At 39.0% G+C, this 23489-nt stretch overlaps 1 protein-coding gene across 2 annotated transcripts; it reads right to left on the reverse strand.

Moving 5' to 3' along the window:
* Nucleotides 1-11406: 11406 nt before the first annotated feature.
* lhx2b (LIM homeobox 2b) lies at nt 11407-22824 on the reverse strand. Of its 2 annotated transcripts, none has more exons than XM_032578595.1 (5): nt 21521-22816; nt 20240-20442; nt 19220-19590; nt 16714-16919; nt 11407-12131 (listed from the first exon to the last, which is right to left on the reverse strand). In XM_032578595.1, the coding sequence occupies exons 1-5, from the start codon at nt 21701-21703 to the stop codon at nt 11841-11843; spliced, it is 1254 nt and encodes a 417-aa protein (XP_032434486.1). In that variant the 5' UTR covers nt 21704-22816; the 3' UTR covers nt 11407-11840. The 2 variants fall into 2 exon arrangements, with proteins under 2 accessions (XP_032434486.1, XP_032434487.1); XM_032578596.1 differs by having other exon boundaries at nt 11841-12131; nt 19220-19587; nt 21521-22824.
* Nucleotides 22825-23489: the final 665 nt, after the last annotated feature.

The raw sequence follows: 23489 nt of genomic DNA on the forward strand, positions 1-23489 counted from the left end.
TTACAACAACCTTCATATTTCTTGTGCTTTTAAAATTAGTTGTGGGACAAAAAATATTGAATAAAGATTTTTGGTATTTTGAGAGTACATAGCTCCATCTGTCCAGAATGTCTTTATTTTACATTTTATTGATTGATAAACTGTACATAGTTAAACCTGAACATATTAACTATGTGACATACATCAGGATCTATAGAGTCTGGTCTTGCAACACTAAGTATGAACATGCTTGAACATTTACTCAAGAGCAACAGTTTCATAGTACAACTCATTTTATATCCATAAGCTCAGCTGTAAATACAGCAGAATCAAACCCCTGATCTTTGCTAGCCAGTTTCATGGTGTCCTTTAGTGAACTAGAGGAAAACAGGAGAAAGAGCACAGGATCAAAAAAAAGAGGGAATGTAGTATTTTGTGATTTCCACAGAGAATTGAGCAACAGTCAACTCCTTTCTCTTAGCCCAAACTTTTATTATTGTTTCTGGTTGAGGGTTGTCTTAACACAGTTAATGTGACACAGACAGTTAAGCATCTCTGTGTCGCCACACAGACATGCTTAACTGTCTGTGTGGCGACTCTCGAAGGTCTGATTCCATCTGCAGTCCACAGCTTGCAGATCTCCCTTAAACTCTTAAATGAGCTTGGTTGCTGCATGGTTGTTGCAACAGTCGTAATTGTGTGCTGTCTCTTTAAGACAGCCTAAGTTATTGCTAGTGATGTCAAAAGTATGCGCCACTGCCGAGAGCGTGGGAGAAAGGTGTTGCAGATGGACGTGTATGTTTTATCTCTGGATTTTAATTAACAGTAGTCAATAATCATCCACATTTAATACTATGTGACTAATGAATCTATATAATTTAATTTTCACTTTTTTACTGAAATAAAGCAAGTTTCAACAATCTTGTAATTTACTGTGATGCACCTATGTGTAGTGCACCTGATAGTTTGATGTTAGCTAAAATTAAAATCCTGTTTTCATAAGTTGCAGTTTAGGAAAAACCAATAAAGGCTTTTCCCAAACAGAGGCCTAACTCCAAAGGGAGCAATAATGTTGTAGTGGTGTACCTGTCTGCAGTTTCACTTGACTTTATGCATGTCTCAGCCCTTTGTTCATCAAGTGAAAACAGAGAAAAAAAACACTCCTGCTTCTATTTTGGCCTCTAATTTGTAAAGTCAGTCATGATAAAAAGGAACAGCCCTTCAAGTCCTGGTTAACTGTATGTGAGAATATAGCGGTGACATGTCAGCCATGCGGCTGGTTGTTATTAATGTCTCAGTTCTGTCTGCAGACTTTGGAACCCATTCTGAAGTTCAAAGAAGATATTAAATGTATTTGGAGGGCTGATCTTATGCAGACTTTTGGCTCTGTTCCTGCATCTTAAACTTTACTGGGCCCAGTGTTTCTATATTGCCTGTCAGGAGTTGTTAAGAATGGCCTCTTTCTAATAAAGCCTTCATCGCAGCACTTTATACGAGTCTGGGTACATCTGGCCAACGTATCTGGCGTCCTTTGCAGATTCTGACTCAGACACCTAACCTGAGACCTGAAAGCCCTCGGCACCCCGCCTGGCTGCCACCCCCTCCCCTGGGAAAGCTGTGTTGGGAGAACAGAGCGTCAGTCAGGACAGGATGCGGAGCTCCATGTGTACAAGAGCATAAAAGAGTAGAGAGATGCTTGCTCTATTTATTGTTAGCTGCTTGTAAATTCACAAAATGCGAACGTGGAAGCAGTTCCACAGAGAATAAAGCAGATCCCACAGAGATCCACTAGGAGGGTATGTTTATCCAGTCTTAACACATGGTAACTTTGTGAAGTACAGATGCACTGTTTTTTTTTCTTGCTAAACCCATTTGGGGATTCAAGAGCCCAGCTTGAAAGACAAAACATTTTAATGTTCCTGGAAACGAGAAATGTGTACCATATGTACATTACTCCATAGTTTTAAACATATAAACCAGATATTTAAGGTCCCAGTTACATTTAGGCATTATACCCTACACTAAACCTGGGTGTCATTTCCTATATACAGAGTAATATCTTATTCAGGGAAGGTTTTAAATGTCAAACATAATGTTAATCACAGGTGGGATATTAATTGAAAATAAGCAGATAAATGTTTCCCCCCCTGAGTTTTCTAGTGACACTATTCAAAGTGTCTCAAACTTATTTTCAATGTTTGCATGACTCTAAACTAAAAGCAAAAATATATTTTTTATTGTTCAGTCCAGAGTAGATCTGTGTTGGTAATTTGAAGGGGCCCTGAAGGAACACCATGCCCCGTGTCCAAAAGTATTCACACCCTTTAAACATTTGATCATTTTGTCTCATTACATTAACTGTCTATTTGTTTTTATGGATAAATAAAATCACAGTTACATATAGAAATTGGAAGATAAATTCAGATTTATTTTATTTTATTCTTTTTACCAAAAATTCTGACAGGTTAAGCAGGCCATATATTTTGCTCCCTTTACTGTAATACCCCCAAATCAAATCCAGGTCAATCAGCTGCCTCTAGAAGTGATCCGATTAGTGAACAGTATCCATATGTGTGCATTTTAATCTCGGTATGAATCCAGCTGTTCTGTGAAGGCCTCAGAGGTTTGTTAGAGAACATTAAACAGCATCATGGTGGGAGAAGATGACTTTTTCTGAACAAGTTTTGAAACCTGGATGGAGTTACATACAGGTTCTCATAGTGGAAGAAAACTAGTTAGAGTCAACAATAGACCAACAAGAATAGGCTGACAACTAAAGCTACGATGGAATGGTTTAAATACATCCATATATTCAATATTATCCAGATACTGAAATGGCCCAGTCAAAGTTCTGACTCTCACTCATTTATTTGACAATATGTGACAAGACTTGAAAAGATATGTTCACAGATGCTTTTCATCCAGTTTGAGAGAGCAAGAGTTACAGTATTTTTTGTTGTTAAAAAAAACTGAAAACCGTTTATTGTTTTCCATCCATATCACAATTCTGTGTTTCTCTAGTTCTGGTTTGTCACATTAACTCTGTGAAAAAGTTCCTGTAGCATGAATGCTTTGGCGAGACACTTCAAGTGCTAAAGCAAACATTCTTCACGTTTAATTTTTAGCTTTAAAAACATAAACCTATTTTCTGAACCATAGGACAATCCAGAGCTCTGAATGATCCACAGTTGATTTCCCTGAGAATATCAGTTTTTATTCAAATAAAAACACGCACATCCATTAACACACAGTAAAGGTTCAGTTATTAGTCAGTTGTTTTTTCACCCTAATGCTTGATGTGGCTCCTCCATACACTCTGATCCAGGAATCAAATTCCCATCACTCAGGAATTTAAAGCAGGTTGTCAAAAGTGATTTATTCTAACTTTGGAAATTCATAGCCTGGTACAATGTTCAGCCAAGCTTAGCAAAATGTTTATAGGTTAGTTTAACCATGATGATTTTCTGGAATACGGGCCAAACACACACTCACCAACGCAGGGACGTGGTGTAGGCAATACAGAAGCACATTTTGTCTGGTAGAGGTTGTTTTGTTCCTGATCCTGTCCTCAGACTCTTCACACCAGAGCACAAATAATTACCAAGTTGACCCACCGCAAAGTGCTCTTGTCTTGTGTTTTTTTTCCTGTTCACCCATTTCTAATTAACCGCTGCAGGCGAATCGTGCTTCTGTTTTTCATAATTCATGCTTTGCTTACAAAGTGTAAAGATAGCCATTTCTTAGACGCGTCTCTCTCTACTTGGCGTTCCAGTTCCAGTGTGGAGCGAAGTGTAAACTGGTATATTTAAGTGGAAATCGTTTATGCCTTTATGATAAGCTCTGGTCCCTGCTGCTTCAGTCATGGGAAAACGGAGCACAATGTGCTCCAGCAGAGTGAGGAAAGCTGCTCATAAAACAGTTTTCATTTTTTTTCTCTCCACTTTTTTTTTTTTTTCAGTTATGCTTTCAGGAAGGCTGCCAGCCCAAATCACTCGCAGTTTTGGCACAGATGCTCATTTAAAGTGATTGCAAAAGTTTCTCAAAATGATCTTTTTTTTTAGTACTGCAATTGGGGGAAGCAGTTGCATGTAATGAGCTATATAAAATAATGAAACACAATATGCTAAGACAGTAGTTGCAGACTGCTCATACACCCCCATATCCCCCACCCCCCCACCCCCCACCATCACCACACACACACACACACATTTCTGTGATGCATGAAACATTTCTGTGTATACTGCAAATGTGCACCAGTCTTGTTTTTATCAAGTTTTTAAGAGTAATTTGCTGCACAGGTTCTTCAGGGATGAACTATTAGGCAGCAGAGTCTTTTTTATCTTTCCCATTCATCTTCATACATCCTTAGTTTTCTGTAAGGATAACGGAGTCAAACTCTGCATGTGTAACAGTCTTAATGTTGCATTAAAATGATCATCCCAAAGCTGCGCTCCACATTCTGCTATGACTTAAAATGAGAACATTTTCTCCGAAGGGCCAAACAAATGCCTCTGCTGGTCCCAAGTTTCTGCTTGTGCTATTTTTAAACTGATTTCAATAGTCAGAGATGCTGACCGCCTTGAGTTTCTTTCTGCAGTCACACAAAAGTGTTTGGTACTTTGGGAATTCTTGGGTCTCCTAATATAATTCTTAGGGTTTGGACCTTACTATTTAAATGCAGCGAGGCAGCCTACTGCATGCTGGGAGTCAAGGACAAACACACTCACTGGGAAAACAATATAAAGCCTGTTAGTTTTTCAGGTTTGACATAATATCAAAATAAACCATATGTTTCTTCACAAGTTTTCAAATTATGTGACTCAAATTACATGACATTAAACACCTCAAATTATATATATATTTACTTTGTTTTTAACTGGATATATAAGGCTTTCTCCAACACACTTCTGTACTCCACCACTCCACAGCTACTTTATAAAACGCTTTAAAACAATCACGGCAGAAACAAAATGTTGCGCATAATTGCAAACTTCAAACATAAAAAAAACATACAATTATGACATGAGAACCATCAAAGACTAGATACAATGCAACCAATTAAAACAAGCAAGGATAAACAAAGTGTTGCTGATGTTGGAAGCCGAAGAATAAAATTGTGTTTTATGGTGAATCTTAAAAGCAGGCAGTGAAGGAGCCTTTCTAAAGTGCAGGTATAGTTTCTTCCCCAGCTGAGGGGCAGCAGTCAGACGGCCCTGTTCCCTCTGAGATTCCTCCTAGACTTTGTACCTGCAGCAGTTTCTGTTCAGCTGACCGGAGGAACCGAGAACATGAGTGTAACCAAATGCAGGTGCAGCTCAGTTATGTAGAATAACATTGAAAGGTTGATATAGCTCAATAATTCAATGAAACTCATATGTAGACATGTAGTGATGATAAATGTTCATTTCTGTTAACATTGATGATTGTGGCTTACAGCTGATGAAAAGATAAACTTCAGTTTCTCACAATATGAAATGTTACATGAGAGACCAGTAAAAAATAAAGAAAAAAGGATTTATAATGCAAAAAAGTGGGCTTCCTGAAATGTGTCCAAGATGTAACCGGTAAAATCCGGTTTAGGATTTTCAAAATAGAAGATCCGGAAGTAGTTCATTATTTCTTGCGCGGACCGGTGCGTTCTTAGTCAGAGCTACAACAATGATTACTGGAATACTGTTGAAGCTGTGGCTCTCGTTTCCCTATTGACAACACTCTAGATTATCTAGCCTATTATTGACCTAATGCACATGGTAAATAAATGAGGAATGCAAAATAGACTGCAAAATAGGCTAAAAGGAAACTATATGTAGCTACATGTTTTATGTAGCTGCATATAGTAAGTATAGTAAATAAGGATATGTTTCATGTGTGTAATAGATAAGGATAAAAATTGGGACATTTTTTTTGTCTTTTTATGAAAGAATTTATATCTAATACACACTTTACTGAAGTATCTCAAGACACTTCACAAATTTATGAATTTATTATCTTACAAATGATTGGTAGGGGATGTTTTTTATGACATTCCAATAATAACTGCATACCAGTAATATTTTAATTATTATTTATTGTATTGTATTGTTAGGCTTTCAGAAATTTAAAGATTTGCTGTTTTTTCATTATATAACTTTCATGTTTTTTTATTATTAACTTTAAGGTTTGGACTCTTTGCTGAACAAATGAAGGTGCCTCCTTGAAGCAGGTAACTATAGTGGACATAAGTTTGACTCTGATAACAGCTCAACTCCACTAGTGTTACAGTCAGTCCTTCATATAGTCTTCATGACAATCTCCTGCTTTAGGTTGTCTAACTGTAAAATCTGTCCAACGAGCTCACAGGACAGCGGCTGATAATCCTCCACTATAATGGCCACCATGATCATCAGAGAACCAGGTAAACTAAAGGACTTCAACAGATCAGTGTAAGCTCCGCCCACAGCTCTGATCCTCAACTTTGATAAGTGAGTTTCACAGATAAAATCATTACACGGTCCCTCTGCAGGAATAAGAAACATGAAATAATAGATTTAATTACGTGCATTATCGTCTATTAGCAATATGTATGTTTAAATTAATTTCTATTAAATAAATTATTTACGCACTTATATAAACAATTGTTTATTTCATGCAACATTGTGTATTTATTAGTTAAACTTAGTCTCCTTTGGTTCTCCATACTGAATTACTGAGCAGTAGCTCAGATCTTTTTTCTTCTCTGGTTCAGCCGTGGCTTGAAACAATGAATGTTGCAGTTGTAGTGTGTGTTCTGGATATGTGTGTGTGGTTGGTCTCCAGCTGCAGTCCCTGCTTTGTAATGCTCCCGCTCACTTTTGAATGTGTTTTTCAACATGATGGCCTGAAAGCTGCTTTTATCCCTGCTGCCTGTCAATCTTTACCTTCCTCTGATGTGCTTGGATAGAGAGCTGTGCGACCAGCCCGCCTCTCTACTGTGACGTTTCGTGGCTTCTCCTCCTTCGTGAACTGGCTGTCTGCTGGACAACCATCAAACAGGCAGTTTTCACCATGATTGCGGTTCTGCATGTACAGAACATTTATGTGTTAATATGCTTATTCTTATTGTATTCATTTAGTTCTCAAATTGCTTGCTAAACAGAATTTGGGGATTTCAGTTAGCTGTAAACCACAAAATTAACTGGGAGAAACTCAAAATATATGTGCATTAATTCTCTATAATGAGTTTTACTTTTTGAACTAAATTGTGAGAAAAATAAGCTTTTCAACCACGTCCAAATTCATTTAAATGGACTTGTGCCTTCACACTAGTTTATGTCTTCCTACTGATTTTTGTTGTTTTAATTCTTGCCAAATTGTTCAAATTTACTGGCCACAGCATTGCTCTGTTTTTCTTTTTTATTGTAGTAGATTCTTTCTTTGTTTGTTTCCAGAGAATTAAGGCTGCTGTGTGGTTCATCCATTTCCTGATTGCACTACAGACTGACAGGGTTCTAAAAGGTTTTCTGCCGTTTCTCTGAGCTCCCCTCATTCTGAGCCCAGACGTAAAGATGGTGAGTTTTACAATCCTGAGAGGACTGGCAGTTATTCTTGAAAAGTTGCTTCCTGAGTCATCCTTCTGACCGTAGAATGACTCAGAATTGTTTCCAAATGATTTTATAACCCTCTAAAGTTTGATGGGCACCATCATTTGCTTTTTGAAGGTTTTGCTAATGTCTTTCTGCCAATGGCTGGGTGCCAACAGGAGCAGGTTCCAGACCTGAAGACAGGCCAAACTCTGGCTTTTACAGAGGTGCTTGCAGTTGCAGATGATCAGTTCAAAAATTCTTGATTTAATTATCAAGATCTGGCCAGTTCTTCAAGAAGGTCTTGGGGGTTTTGACACACTACATGTGCACATTAGCTAAGACTTTAATAGTAGCTAGTAGTATGTTTTTGTTATATTGAACTGTAATAACCTAGAACCTGGTGACAACTTGATTCATTTTTAATAAAATTGTATAAACTTTAGCACAGCACATTTAAACAAGGCACCAGCAAGCACTGTTAAATATTAACGATAAAACACCAGTTCCTCATGAAAACACTGCAAAGAACTATTTCAGTCAATGTTTGATCCACCCTCAGAGAGCAGAGAGCATTTTTATCCAAGCATACCTTCAAGCACAAGTCTTTAAATGACCATCTTAGTTAAAAAAAAAAAAACAGTTTTAAATTAAAGACTTCTTGTGTTTATGACTTCTTTTGCAAGTAGGGATGTAATGATATAACAAGACATGAAAACAAAAAGATATTTTAATCCTAATTATGGGGGAAAACAATCTTTAATTTTAGTGGAGAAAAGATTTCACAGAACACAAACTGTTTCAATTATACGGAAGAGGATTAGGGCCACCGAAAAAAAAAGAAAAGAATTATGAGATTAAAGTCAGAATTCTGAGTTTAAAGTCAGAATTCTGACTTTATTTTTTAATTTTTTCGGTTGCCCTAATCCCCTTCCGTACAGTTACCTGTATACATCCACGTTGAAATTAATCATTCTAGGTGTGACTAGTCCTCATATCACAGTTTTAATGCTCGTCTTAATTTAGGGTTGCTTTAATCGGAAAACTGAGTCTTTGCTTTTAAAAATAGAATATTAAATGATTTCTTTCCAATATAAAATAAGTAGTATAAAAGTAATTATTGGATGAAGTCATATGCTGACAGCAAGAAAATGTAGTTTTGACAGACAGAGGTAAGATTGTGGCATTCTATTATTGTTATCCTTCCTACCTGTTGATGAAATCTTTCAACAAAACACACAAAATTAAAAAAAAAATACAGCTCATATGATATTTTGCTAATGCCTAAACTCATTCTTCTCATACCTACAGACTTAAATTAGGCAAACACAATGGAAATTGTGTTGTTTTAAACATTGGGCCTAACATTTTGATAATCTTCTTTCTACCAAACATGATTATTTTCTTTGAATCAGAAAGGATTTGATGATGAGTTCCCAGTTTTTCTGTTTCCGTCTCGATGTTCATAGACGTGGAAACCGGTGCTAAGAATCCTGCAGTTCTAGTTTAAGACAGGAACCCTTAAAGGATCCACAATCAGTTGTAACAAAAGACTTTGTTTAAAAACAATTCCATTCAGATGTAAAAACACTACAGCAAAAATACTGTAGGCTGTTTCATTTTTATAAATTGAAATAAAATATTGTCATACGGAAGTTACCAGGTTGGTGAAGTTACAATTTATCCAGGATAGACGACATCTGTGAGTTGCAAACCTGCTGCTCTGTCCGTCCAGAGCAGCAGGTTTTGTTCAGTGAGTAAAGTTCAGCCCTGTCAATATGAACAGGAGCGTTGAAACAGCAGGCAGTACAGGAATGATGAGTGGAAAAAGAAACTGAGGAAGATCCAGCAGATGAAGAGGAGAGAGCTGGATGAAAGCGCTGGTGTTTGTGCAACTGCTGCTTTAAAATGCCAATCCAGAAGAAGAGGGTACGCTGGAGCTGATAGCACCAGTTTCTAACTCAAGCTGTTTACAGTTAGCATCGGGACGAAAAGCTGCCTCAACTATATTAGAGCGGTGTGTTACAAAGACTTAAAGATGCTTTATTGTCACTTTAAAAATCCGTTTGTTATTTTCCAATTTGTTTTGATTTCTGCTAATGGTGTTAGCTCCTGCTAATGGTGTTAGCTCTGTATAATATAGTAAAAGTTTGTTTGTTTGAACAGATATCTTGTGTATAGTGGCACATAAAACGCTGAGGCATTGTGCCATAATCCAGATGTTTGGTAGGCTGCCCTCGTCAAGGGGCCTCATGCATTGTGCAGGTGATAAAATGGAGACCTCTACAGGTGAAACACCAGCCTGGTAAAAAAACAGTCCCTTGTGGTACACTTTGCTTTGTCCAGAGGATCTGGGCTCTCGGCTGTTAAGAAACAATCGCTTCCTGCAGGAGGAGACTGAAGTTAAAGATTTTACTCAATCTCTAACATTTGTCTGTGACGAATGTTCAACTCTAAGAAGCTTAACGGAAATTGCCTGTGCTGTGAACAACCATCCTCCACTATAAACAGAGGAGTGCTGATCCCAACGCGGCGGATGTTAATATTAATTCAATATTTGGAAGTGTGGCCAAAACAGAGTGAATGGTTTTGTTCATGTCCTCCGCTGCCATTGCTAAAACTACATGAGGACTACAATTCTAAAACAGCGCAGAAAATTGACCACAACTCGTCCTGCTGTTCGTTGATTGGCCCGGGGAGAGTCTGAGAAAACCCAGACTCTGCTGGAAGCAAGAATCATTTTTGAGCAGAATTGCACAGGAAGGCAATGGCCAGGCTTGTGAAAAATATAATAAGGATATATGTTTTTGAAGTAATTGGATTTTTACATTTCACAAATAACTTTTTCGTTAAAAGGAAAATTACAAAATATTTAGGCCACATATTGAGCTAATCACAGATCACTGTAAGTATGAGTGATGTGTGTATCATTGTTTCTCTCTCTTAGCGATGTGTTGGCTCACACAGTAATGGACTGACTACCTGCCAGGACAGATCACACCATTCCTGTTGACTGCAAGAACAGGCTCCAGAAGAGGTAAGTAACTTATTTTTTGTTATTTGATAATCAGTTATTGCCTAATCGATTACGGAAGTTAGTTCAATGTTCCATAAACTATCTAGGAGTTCCTTCAGGTGGTAAAATATTTATTGGATGTGGCAAAAAAATCCCAACTAAAACTAGGTTTGGGTGGCCTGTCAGTTTAGCCAACCTCAACCTGCAGCAAACTTTTAGACCTGAAGAAAACATAACAGCTGATATACTGGTTACTTCATATGATGAGAAGAAAAAAAGATAAAAGATCTTAAAAAAAGATCTTAAAAGTCTGGTCTAGAAAAGCATGATATTTTTTTTTGTCTTAATTACAGCAACCACTACAAAGTAGGTACAGTACTTCACCAGCAAATGAAATAAAACAAATAACATAAAGGTCTGATGTTCTAAAAGCTAATATTCTCAATATTCTTGTATCTTTGATTCTGTTAAATAAGCAATACCTGTAAATATGAATCCGGTTCATACAAATGTATCTAGCAACAGTCCTACTCAGTTTCAGTGTTACTAGTTATTTTGCATCATATTTCTTCTAACAGCTACAGGATCTGAATAGTTTCTGGTTCACTTTAATCAGATTATAGTCTCATTCTTAAATGGAATTAATTCTGAATAAATATTAATTTCCTAAACAATTTCCCTCCAGCGTATATTTTTCTTCAAATGAGAAGAATATTTATGCATTTATTCTGAGACACGTAAAAAAACTGGAAGCCCACAAAACACACAGAACTCATTTAAGTCATCCAGTTTTCCTAGAGACAGTCAGGTTCGACTGACTTCAGTCAGCAAAAGTGGAGCTGATTGGAGTTAAAGGCACATGGCAGTCATCGAATATTTTAAACTGTATTTTAATCTCAGATTTCCAAACAATGAAAAAAAAAGACCTTTTACAGTCCTTCTAACAGTGATTCTTTTACAACATAAATACTGTCCTGAAAAACAAATTCCCCAAAAAAAGAAAACATTTCTTCTCAGCAGTCTCTCTTTGTGAATATTGAAAAATTTTAATTGGTTCTCCTCAGTTCTCAACAAGACAACATCAAAATAACAACAACCATTCCATCAGTGAGGCCCAGCCGCCTCACTATGTAGATAGTCTCTAATGGAGTCCTTTTGTTTCCTTCATGGTTCTAATTCTTTTAAAGTTCTAAGGTGTTAACAGTGCTCACTTTTAGATCCAGAAGGAGGGTAAGGATGTGGAAAAAGTCTTGAGTGTGCAGGGAGAGGTGGTGATGATGAGGGGTGAGGGGCTAGTGCTCTGACCATCAGAAGAGGCTGGTCAGCGTTGTCTGTGATGGGCTCCGGCACTCGTGGACGTCCATACCGCCCGGCACCGACGTGAGTACAGAAGTGACAGTAGGCATGGTGGGGTTGGTCAAGTCTGTGAGGGTGGTGGGGGTGCTGGAGGGGCTCATGGAGGCGTTGGAGATCTCCGAGGCCGGGCCTGAAGGCGTCCCACCCTGCAGCGTGGAACCGTCGGATGCCTTGTCCACCCCGGTGCTCTCCTGCCGCAGCAGGTTCCTCCTGAACTTGGCCCGAGCGTTTTGGAACCAGACCTTCAGAAAAAAGAAGAAAAAAAAGAAGAAATCTTGAGTCAGAGTCGGTCCAAGATGGCATGGGGCCCTAAACAGGATTTCATTTAACTACCCTCAACCGCCAAACAGTTCTGTATTGCACATCTTACACAACCATTTTTACTGTACAACAGCTAAATGTTAGCGGTACAATATTACATTAATTAATTTTATAACTGACTTGTGCTGCTTGAACCACTATATATTTATAGCAGCTGGAATAAACCTTCCACTGGGGTTTAATAAAATCTCAAGCATTACTAATATTTAAACACCACAATATTTTCCTTCAAAGGGAAGTCCGACTCATTTGATCAGCTACAGATTAAAATCTAAAATAATTCAACTTCCAAAAACATGACTGTCAGGTTGATTGGTCTCTCTAAATTCTCCTTAGGTGTGAGTGTGTGTGTTTGTGTGTGTGTGTGTGTGTGTGGGGGGGGGGGGGGGGGGGGGGTGAAGGGTTGTTTGTTCTGTCTGTTTCTGTGTTGCCATGCGATGGACTGGTGACCTGTCCAGGGTGACCCTGCCTCTCGCCCGTTGACAGCTGGAGACCAGCACCCCTCCCAACCCCAATGGGAGAAAGGTGTAAGAAAATGGATGGATGGATGGATGGATGGATGGATGGATGGATGGATGGATGGATGATTCAACTTCATTAAACAGGATAGTTCTAGAATGAACAGAGATTCTTTATGATGATTGTTTTTTTGTTGTTTTTTTTTACATTAGGTCTCCTTTAGAATTAGATAAATATAAAAAACACAGATTTTATATTTATCTGTAGATTGATTGAAGCTGTTCTGGAATATTAACACTGTTATATTACTACTATATTTGGAAAAACAAGCAAATGATGGTTATTTTTAAGTATTAGCAGTTTGTTATGTTACATATACAGTAAACACAGGATTATACTTTGCTCTGGCAGATGTAGATTGAAAATCAAAATGGTTGTTTCTGAGAAGGCATCAGACACACACATATCAAAATATAATAAAACAATTTAAAAGAAAGATCAGTTAAATTACAATTTATCTGTTTTTACTTCCTATTTTTCAAGAAAGTGTAATTTATTCATTCACAACCTCCTGGAGTGTTTTTCATTGACTATTCAATGGACTCTTCTTGACATTCTTTTTGATATGTTAAAGTTTCTCAGTTTTGAGGACTGTTTTTAATTAACTAGGCACTTATTAAGACTCTTTGGGTTACTTTTAAAATGAGAAGAAATGAAAGTCCACTTCAAAGGTTGGAGAAGACCTTCAGCAGTCTTTCTGTGAGGTTCATGTCAGGGAATTATTTTCTTAGAGATAAAAACAACTTAAAATGGCCTCTTTAGAAACCAAAAAGAAGAAGAAAGTTCATTTGTTCAAACATCAGGTCCTTCTGACAGCCGCCCTTTGGATTTAACACAGATTAAATGTGAAATGTCCATAAGCTTGAGAAATGCAAAGCTTGCATCAGAAAAAGTTTATAAATTTATGGAAAAACTTAGCAGCAAACACCATAATTCACAAAATGCAGCAGGTCTACAATGTCCAATTTTCAATTTAACAAAAGGCTTTAAGTAAAGATCCACCAGTGAATCACTCAGAAATCTGAATCAGACACATTTTCCTCAACTGGTTGAACTAAAAAAATAAAACTGGCTGTAGATCAAAGGAAACATTTTTCAGAATCTGATTTGGCAGGTCAGGCCTAAAAACAATGGAAATTGGTATCGATCAGGAAGGTCTGGTTAGTACAGTTGCAGGTTTCAGGTTTTCATCAAGAAGAAGAGCTTCTGTAAGATTTTGCAACATGTCTAAGTTTTTCTCAAACCAGAGAGCAAAGACCTCATGGTTAGAACTGTGGCGTCACACTAAAAAGGTCTTGGGTTTAAATCTCAGCTGGCAGTCTCCATGTTCTCCGTGTGCAGGTGAAGCTTTTCTCTGATTTGTTTCTCCCCAAATTCCGCTTAGCTTGACTGGCCACTTTAAATCACCCTGCGGTTTGGCAGTGTGTGTGTCTGGGGTTAGGGTTAGCGTCCTGCGCACAGTGTGTGCCGTCTTCTGCATCTTGACTGGCAGCACCGACTCCATCACTTCCTCCAGCCTCGTAACGCTCCACCGTGGACAGGGTTAGGCAGGTACAGGAAGCGAAAGGATGGGATTTAAAAACCGCTTTGGTGTATATCACAACACACAACTTTGGTACAGTCTCATTCTGTGGTTGCCTTTAGCTCACTCTTTTAGTTTTCTGGCTTGCTGCTTTGCTGCCATCAGTACAGAAAACTTTTTAAACTCTAAAGAAAACTGAGAGTGAGCAGGAACAGTGTAAACATCGCAAAGCATTTTTCCTGAGAAAAGAACCTTCCATGTCATGGGAGACAGATATCAAAACGGAAGAGGAAGCATAATCATTTTACATAAACTAATAAACTGATGTCCGCAGTTCTGTTGTTCTTGATATACAGCACACTGTCTTAAAAACATTCTTACGAAACCCAAATCAAAGGAATTACATGATTACAGACGCCACACCAAACAAGCCGAACAGCTGAGCAAATTTCACATGACTGATTCTATGCATCAGGATCATTTTTATGTGCATTTATAAACCACTGAATGCATTTTACTTTCAGTGTTTTTCTTTGTTAATTCCTTCAGAAAATAAAATTACAAGTAAAAGAATTCCGAGAAGATCTGTGGAGGAAGTTTCCGTTTCCTCTGTTTGGAGCCAGCAGTGAGCATAATATCTCTTTGTCTTTTTAAAGAGTATTTGCTGATGGTCTAACTGGAGTCCGGGATAAAAGCAAGCTTAAAATCACAAAGCTGCACTGCTCTTGTGCTGTGTACTGAAGTTATAAAAAGCATTTACGTTTCACAGCTAGTCTCAGGAAAAATACAGCCTCCTCTTTTATGTTTGCACATAAAAATCCAGAGCCCATGGCTTCCTTTATTTGCCAATCCTGTGAGGAAATTCTAATTGACCCGTCTACAGTGTGTGGGCATAAAAGCAGCTGTGATTTCAGTTCTTAGTCTCATGTTTGCTAAGCCGTTTTCCTGATCATCCCCAGGAACGACACTGGCCTCCAGCTCAGCACTGAAGACAGCCTCCACCAATTATTGTTTTTCTGCACCAATTATTTGTAGTAATATCATATTAATAGAAAAATAATTGTAATAAAAAGCAGCGTGTGTGAGTGAGTGAGACAGAGTTGAGCGCTGAGCCGAGTGTTGGAGCGTGTTAGCGACAGAATCATGACAGAGCCATGGGAACCGAGTGGCAGGAGAGGCTCTTCAGCCGGAATAACAGGCAGGAAAACGCATCAAAGCAAAACGACTACAAGCTCTAATTAAGGCAGAAGGATATATTCCTTTTCCTTTTCACATTTTTCTTTTATTCACAACTCATTTGTATTTCTTTCTTTCTTTCTCAGTTCCCCAGATAACATGTAGTACATGTCGTAGTGGAAATCAAACACCCTCTTGTGTCGTCTTTCCATATAGTGAAGAACATTTTCCTTCCTGTCCTTCAGTCACCATCAGAGCATTAAATCACAATCAGAAATACAGAGACGGAGCCTTCAGTCGGTGTAAGTAGACACACAATTAGCTTTCATCTTCCTAATTAATAAAACTGTAAATAAATATTTTGTACTTCTATGATCATTCTTTCTTCCTCAGTGTTTACGGTTTGGTTTGGGAGTTTTTTTCAGAAAATTCAGAAATAACTAATATCCAGCCATCACTTAAAAATGTATTGATTTGCCATGGAAATAAAGAAGAATTTGTAGTGAGTGTGAAGGGATTCTCTTATAGCCCTATGTTTGTTTGTTTATTTTGACACTTTCTTAAATTTAGTTATAGTCTTTTAACCAAAGACTAATTCAGTTTTACAGTCACAAATCCTTAACAAATCCTTCAAGTGGCAGAGAAAAGTCTGACTGTCCCGTTTGTCCTGTTTATCAGTGTGACTAAAACCAGATCGGATCAGATTTCTTCTTCTTTCAAAGTTTTTTTTTGTTTTTATTCATTTATAAAAAATTGAAAACATTTTATCATAGTTATCATTTTAGATGAGTATTATTAAACTTTCAGTCATGACTACAATATTTTGCTAACAACACACTGTGCCATGTACCAGAGTCTCTTGGTTCCAGACAGTGTTGCCCTCCAAACATTCAACATACAATGGCTGTTTAAGGTCTGACACTCGTTTATATTTAGTGCAGAAAAATGTTAAAATATGAACTTTTTTTAGCCCGGTGGTCCCATCAGATAAAGTTGTTTTTTCTTGAGGTCGACCGCTCTTTGTCTTTCACCTCTCAACCAGATTCACGTTGTTTAGACGGAGGACAATGCTGTCTTTCTATGTCTATTCAAAGGGAATTTCTTCAGGGCAATGTTTCCTGTCATACGTGTATACATCTGGGAGAATGAGAGAGTCACAGCTTTGTAAGACAAACAAGAGTTTATAGAACGGTGCAATATTTTTGTGAATCACATCTTTGTGATGTTTCCTTCCCTGTTCAGTCACAGAATGTGTGAACCAAGATGTGAGAGTCTGCGAGGGTTACCTGTAAGACCCGCTTGGTGAGGCCCGTCTTCTGGGCAAGCTGCTTCAGGTCCTTGGCGTCCGGGTTGTGGTTAATGGCGAAGTAGGACTTCATGGTTCGCAGCTGGTGATGCTTAAAGGACGTTCGCATCCGCTTGGTCTTCTGACTGGAGCTGTACTGAGAGTCCCGGTCTATGGACTCGCCGTCATTCTCATTACAGCTCAGAGCTGTGGGGAACAAGGGTAAGAGGGCAGGTTGAGTCGGCTGAACAGCATCATCATTATCGTTTTTATTCTTCTGCTGCTTATTAGCTTGACCCTGTAGCATTTGTATGCCAGACTCTCGTCGGGTCCGAGGTCTCACATGAACCTGGTAATCAAATAATACAAGCCTCGGTGTGCATAAGCAACTTTTTAGTGCATCAATACTTCTAATAAAAGAACAGATTCCAAAGGTATATTCTGTGTATGCCCCACGTGTGCTTTTTCTATCAGACGAAAAAAATCTCAAAAATCTCTATGCCTCTAATATTAAAGTGCGCTATCATCTTTATTTTTAGCGTGACAAAAATGAAAATTTCTTGCTGTTATTATTTCCCTGATTCATCACTTGAGTCTGATGTAAAGAGTGTCCCTTCCAGCTGTCGTTCACCTTCCCCACCTTGCCACACAGGCCACTGCGCCTCGTATCTCTGCCTCTTCATCCAGGAGAGAGGTGAAAACGTAGCCTGGCCAAGCACACGAGCTCCCAAACACACAGCAACCACTGAGACAACAGCACACATACAGTATATTCATCCCAGCCTGCAAATTTCTTGGCAATATTCAAGGTGTTGCCGCATGCATAACAGTTCAATATCGGAATGTTGTAAATGATGAATATGAAGTGAGTGAAAAGCACCAGAATAACACTTTACTTAATTAGCCCATACGCACCAGGCAGAACAAATGTTGTTTTCCAGCCAAAGCATATGCTGAGGCGCTTTAACAAACAAAACAGAATCAAAAAAAAAGGGAGGAAAAAAAAACAGTCATCTCTATGCTGCTTTTCTACTAACTTCATGGTCCAGCAGCAGAATGCAGAGACAATGTTACCTGATGGGGCCCGCTGAGGGGGGTTACCCCGTATTAGGGTTAGTCAGGTTAAGCTTTGCTGCTGTTTCTAGTAGGAAACAGGAGAGGGCGCACTACTTCTTCTTTCTCATTGCTCCTCAGTCTTCTTATAGCACAAGTTTGTTCCAAAGTTAAACAAGTTTGATTTGTTGTATGAGTGGATATGAGTGGATAGTTTATTTTTTTTAACGAAACAGAAACACAGACACAATAAAAACAGTAGCTGCTTCCAAAGAAGGAGAAAACTCTGTCCACTTGTTGCAGCGTTTTTACTAAAACTGGATGTCATGTTAAAAGTCCTTGTGCATTCAAAGAGCAAAATTTAAATAATAAAAAAGACATGTCATTAATGCAGTCGTTTTGTTTTGTCTAACTCCGGATCTTGACACAAATGTTACACATGTTCTGAAGACTGTGAGTGAGGGACGCCAGAAAACGCTGCTATTATGAGGTTAGCATGCTGCCTGCTCTCTCTTCCAGTGAATAACCCATCAAATCACATCGATCTGGCTGCTACACACCCATACTGGCCTTGTCCCAAAGCAAAGAGGTTCCAGAAGTGGGTGTGTTTAGAGTGTGAGTGTGTGTGGAAGAGGGCAAATGCAAAAGAAGGAATCAAAGGGAAAAAAATAGAAATATGATTAAATCTTAAATCTTCTGTATGACCGAAAAAAGGACAACAAAGAAACTAAACATTCACTGAGATTTAACTGATTGACTCTTCACTGGAAAAAGTTGAACATACCAAGATTTTACTTGTAAAATAATTTTAATACTTAAATAGACCAATTATATCAAACTGCAAAACGCAACTAAATAAATATATATTTATCTGCGCTTTTCTCCGCAAATATAGATCAAGGATTTGTTTTTTGTTTTTTTTGTCTGCACACTTGGACCCAACTTTTAATTATTTTTGATTAAAAGAAAGAATTGAGACAGGCATGCACAGCAGCTTTTTGTCTTTTTTTCTTTACATAAATCTAGAGGATTATTGGAACATGTATAATTTTCTATATTCAGTGAACAGGGCACGAGGCGGTCATTTAAACCGCAGGATAAGTGGTTGTATTAGTTATTTGAAATTAATGCTTTATGTTTTCAGCTCTCTAGAAAGAAAATAACCACTTATACTTTATTCCAAAATAGTTTAACACTTCAAAACTATTTTGGAAGTGTTAAACTGTATGAATGTTTTATTTATTTTTTTCATTTCTATATTATTATTATTATTATTATTATTATTATTATTATTATTATTATTATTATTGAGTCAAGACTGATGTTTACCTCTGCCTTTTAGTTCTGAAAGTAAAAACATTAGTAGTGTAGTAAAGTTTTTTTTAAAAAAGAGAAAAAAAAGTACGTCTCCCCTTTTCGTTCCCACACAAACATTTTGCAGACTGTTTTCTTACCCGCGTTGTATGCAGCCAGCTCGGCCCCAGGCCCCGGGCTCTTCCTCTTTCTGGGCCGGCCCTTCTGCACCGTGCCCACGCCGTTAAAGTAGGATAGTCCCAGCGCGTTGGCCGGGCCCAGGCCCTTGTGCGCCACAACGTCCGCGTGGTTAAAGTGAGTCTGGTATTCTCCCTGAATGAGAGTCTCAAAGTGCAGGCGGCAGTACACCAGGCTGTCCTTCATGCCGAAGTGGTCCCCGGTGGTCAGCATCTTGCTGCACGTGGTGCACGTGAAGCAGTTCAGGTGGTAGACCAGGTCCCGCGCGCGCATCACCATCTCCGAGGCAGAGATGCCCAGGTGGCAGCGCGCGCACCTCTGCACTGAAAATCTTCTGCGGACAAAACAGAGTCCATGAGCGGCAGAACGTGACCCCGGTGACCCCCCTGACCCCATCTCCCACCCGGAAGGAATTCTCAACATAAATTGCAAAGTTAGAACCGAGTCCAATTTTTAATAATATAAACTTAAGTCGGATTTCTCCGTGATGTTCTCACACATTGCCAGCCAGGCTCACTTCCGAATGGGTCCCTCATTAATAATAAACTGCAGCCTTCTCGTATTTTTTAAGAACTCTTCACCTGATCTGTTCTCGGTAGAAGAGTATTCTGAAATGTTCTGAGCAAATATCTCAGCGGAACTTTCAAAAACAATTGCGTTTATAATCTCTAGTCACTTTTGTCTCCCCAAATTGACACAATTTTAACTTCCAAGCAGTTCGATTTTTTTTTTAATTGTTTTTATTTTTTTCCGTTTTGGCGTCCCCTAATTTTAACTTTCACAAGGAGAGAGATCAGCAGAGTTTGAGTCCGTGTAAAATTCTGCAGACATACACTGCAGAATTCAGCGTGTTGATTAACCGCCACTCGAACACTAAATTGGCTATAATTAACTGTAAAAAGCATCAAGCACATGCAGATCTTTCTAAGCGTTTTTGCAACCAAACTCGATGAGCTCTCTGTACATGACCCCCTCCCTCCTACCTGTAGTAGTCCTCCTTGCAGTAGATGCTGCCGTCCTTGCTGAAGCAGGTGAGCTCGGACTCCAGGTTGAGTTTACACTCGCAGCATTTGAGGCAGCGCATGTGCCACTGCTTGTCCACGGCCAGCAGGTAGTAGCGATCCGCGATCTTCCTGCCGCAGCCCGCGCACAGAGCCACGCGCTCGCTGGTCACGCAGGGCATGGCCTGCAACGTGCACGAGGACATGGGGGTAAAACAAAAAAACAAAAAAAAAGTATATTTAGAAATATTAAATATACAGTCGGAATGCTAAAACAGTCCAGGTCCAAGGATTTTGGAAGCCACAGTTTATTTAGCTCTCCGTGTTTAGCAGATTAAATCAACTATGATTGAAACCTCAGCGGAAGAGACTTGTCAATAATACATAAATATTTATTTCTGAGTTATCCTTTACAATAAAGCACATTTTTTAATTTCACAGATGAATTATTTAATATATTATTGTAATATATAATATTAACACGTGAACATAGATTTGATTGAAGTAGATTTGCTTTATAACTCGACCGTTACTTTCTGTGTGCAGTCACTCTGCGGTGGTTCTATTATGGACAGAAATATATTTTCTTTTTCAAAATACACGTCTGCTGGTTTGTTAGAAGTTTTTGGAATTGGATGTTATTTTGCTCTGAGGCCTCGGAGATAATACACACCTCCAGGAATGAGGTGCACTTATTTTTTTATTTCTGGCCCGCTGTGTTCCTTTGATTTAAATTACAACAGGAATATAGAAAACTTTCCTGCTGTTAAGAGCGAGTACCTCGGTCACTATATATATATATATATATATATATATATATATATATATATATATAGTGTGTGTGTGTGTGTGTGTGTGTATTTTTTTTTATTTAAATTGGCAAATTTGAACCTATTTGATGTTACGATGTACGATATCTGAAGCTCATTGAAATAGTCAAAATACAGTATTTTTGTTGTTGTTTTTCTTGAACAATTTCCTTAAATTATCTTAGAACTTTATAAACTGCGGCCTGGTTTATTTTGGACATTTTACTGCGACTAAACCAAGTTTCCGAGCTGCAGAATCAGCAGTATTTAGGGAAAGTCTGGGAAAATCTCCTCAACAGTTGCTTACTCTGGTTTTTCTTCTACGACGATTAAAATCAGTGGAAGGCGGAACAGGAGCGCAGCCTCTGTCACATGTTTACAAGCGGCCATGCTGCCGACACTGGAAGCAGCAGAGAGAGAAGGCCAAAGAAAGGAGACAAGAAAAGTATCCTACCGTCTCTGACTCGCCCATATCGATGGCCGAGCTGATGGCCGCAGACTCGCCCTTTCCTCTCCGCTCCATTTCCTCCACCACACCGTGCACATCGCCCCCGGGGAGGCCATGGAAAAGCATCGTTGCCGCAGAGGGGAGGATGTTGTAACTGTTCTCTTCGGATCTGCAAGCCAAGATGTCCATCAGAGGCGCAGAGCCTGCGCCGGAACGCAGTGGCGACGCTCAGTTTTCGGGCTTTTCCTCGCTGCCGATGACAAGTAAGAAATCCAGTTCAGGGATTAAAAAAAAAAAAAAAAAAAAAAAAAAAAAAGGAAAGAAAATAAAAGAAAAAAAAAGAAGGAAAAATTGGACACGTGTTCTCCACACTACGTATCATCATCTGCCAATGGCAACCATCATCCGAATCTCTGCAGTTCTCATTATTAATACGCTCTGACTAATTCATTAACAGCCGCGTGGATTCCGAGTCTTTCATTAAAAAAAAAAAGAAAAATCAATTTTCTCTCAGGAAGATTTTTTAAAATTATTTTTGCTTTCGCAAACTGCTTCTTCTATATTTTCTGATCCATTTGTTGGGAGTAAACATACCAAGTACGGAAGCTCCCGTTGCACGGCTCTCAGCCTCCTCCTTGATGGGAGGAATGTTTTCGGATGTCGGCTCTGTGGAGGGGAACTGGCACAACCATCCGGGTTGTTCTGTGTGACTCTGGGCAGCAGTTTATACAGGATAACACACAAAAAATACAACAATTAAGAAAAAAAGGTTGGGAGGAATGATTCTCCTCCTGAGGGATCAACAGTCCAAGTTGATTCTCACAGCAGCTGATGGAAACTACTTGCCCCAGTCACAGACAAAAATAAAAAGAAACACTAGTAATTGAAAAAAAAAAAAACAAAAAAAAAACACGTGGCCTCTGCGTGATAAAGTCCCGTTGGTGATCTGTGGGCAGCACTTTCCGTTGTACAGCCTGTTTAGTTCTTGTTTGGGCTCATGCCTGAAGATGCGTGTGCGTAACGGCAGCAGAGGAGGAGGAAGAGGAGGAGGAGGAGGAGCTGGCTTTACGCTCACTGACTGTCCGCTGAACCCCCCAAACCCGCCGGTCCTCCGTTTAAGGTCCCGGTAGAACCCTCCGCTCCTTATCTACGGGCCCTGTTGCGTCACGACGCAGCGCTTGTGTTCATTGGCTCTGCCGGGGTCTCGGAACTGTTCAGTTGTCTACTTTCACCGAGAAAGAAGCAGCTCTGAGAGAGCATGTGGAAACAGCAGCAGCAGCAGCAGCAGCAGCCGCGGTGCGCACTGTCCGCAGCTGGGGCTTGAAAACTCTCTCTCTCTCTCTCTCTCTCTCTCTCTCTCTCTCTCTGTGTGTGTGTGTGTGTGTGTATATGTGTACGTGCGTGCGCGCGAGCCCCAGCAGTCTGCTGGGACCTTTACTCATAACTCTCTACCTCAGCCTCTCCAAAGCGATCTGTGCGCAACTTGTAAGGTCTCCCGCTTAAAAAGCTGAACCATCCTTGATTTTTCCTCATTTTGTTTTTGTATTCTTGAAATAGGTGTGAAATACAGTTTATTCCTGCGCAACAGATGGATCACCTCGGATTTTATTCCCGAAGTTGTAAAAGTTCTCTCTACCAACCTTAACTAGTTTCCACTTGATGCTTTCCAGGTTTCTGCATCACTTCCCATGAGGCTGGCGTGGAGTAGAAAGTGTTGCTCAGATAGTTTTTCCTCTATCAAAACACAGATGTGAACTTTATTAATTTTCGATTTGATTTAATAATTTATAAATGAAACAGATACAATAATTAAAGGAAAACAATGGTTTTATATATAGTCGTGTTGCTGTCTAGTCAGAGTAAAACCGCGGCTTATTTTAGCTCAATTTGGCAAGTCGGCTTTTCATCAAGAAGTTGTTCTTTTTCTCTCCAACATCACTTTGTACTTTCTAGGATTTGACGTCACTTCCCATGC

The sequence above is a fragment of the Xiphophorus hellerii genome, chromosome 12, assembly GCF_003331165.1.
Source record: "Xiphophorus hellerii strain 12219 chromosome 12, Xiphophorus_hellerii-4.1, whole genome shotgun sequence".
Taxonomy (NCBI): Eukaryota; Metazoa; Chordata; class Actinopteri; order Cyprinodontiformes; family Poeciliidae; genus Xiphophorus; species Xiphophorus hellerii.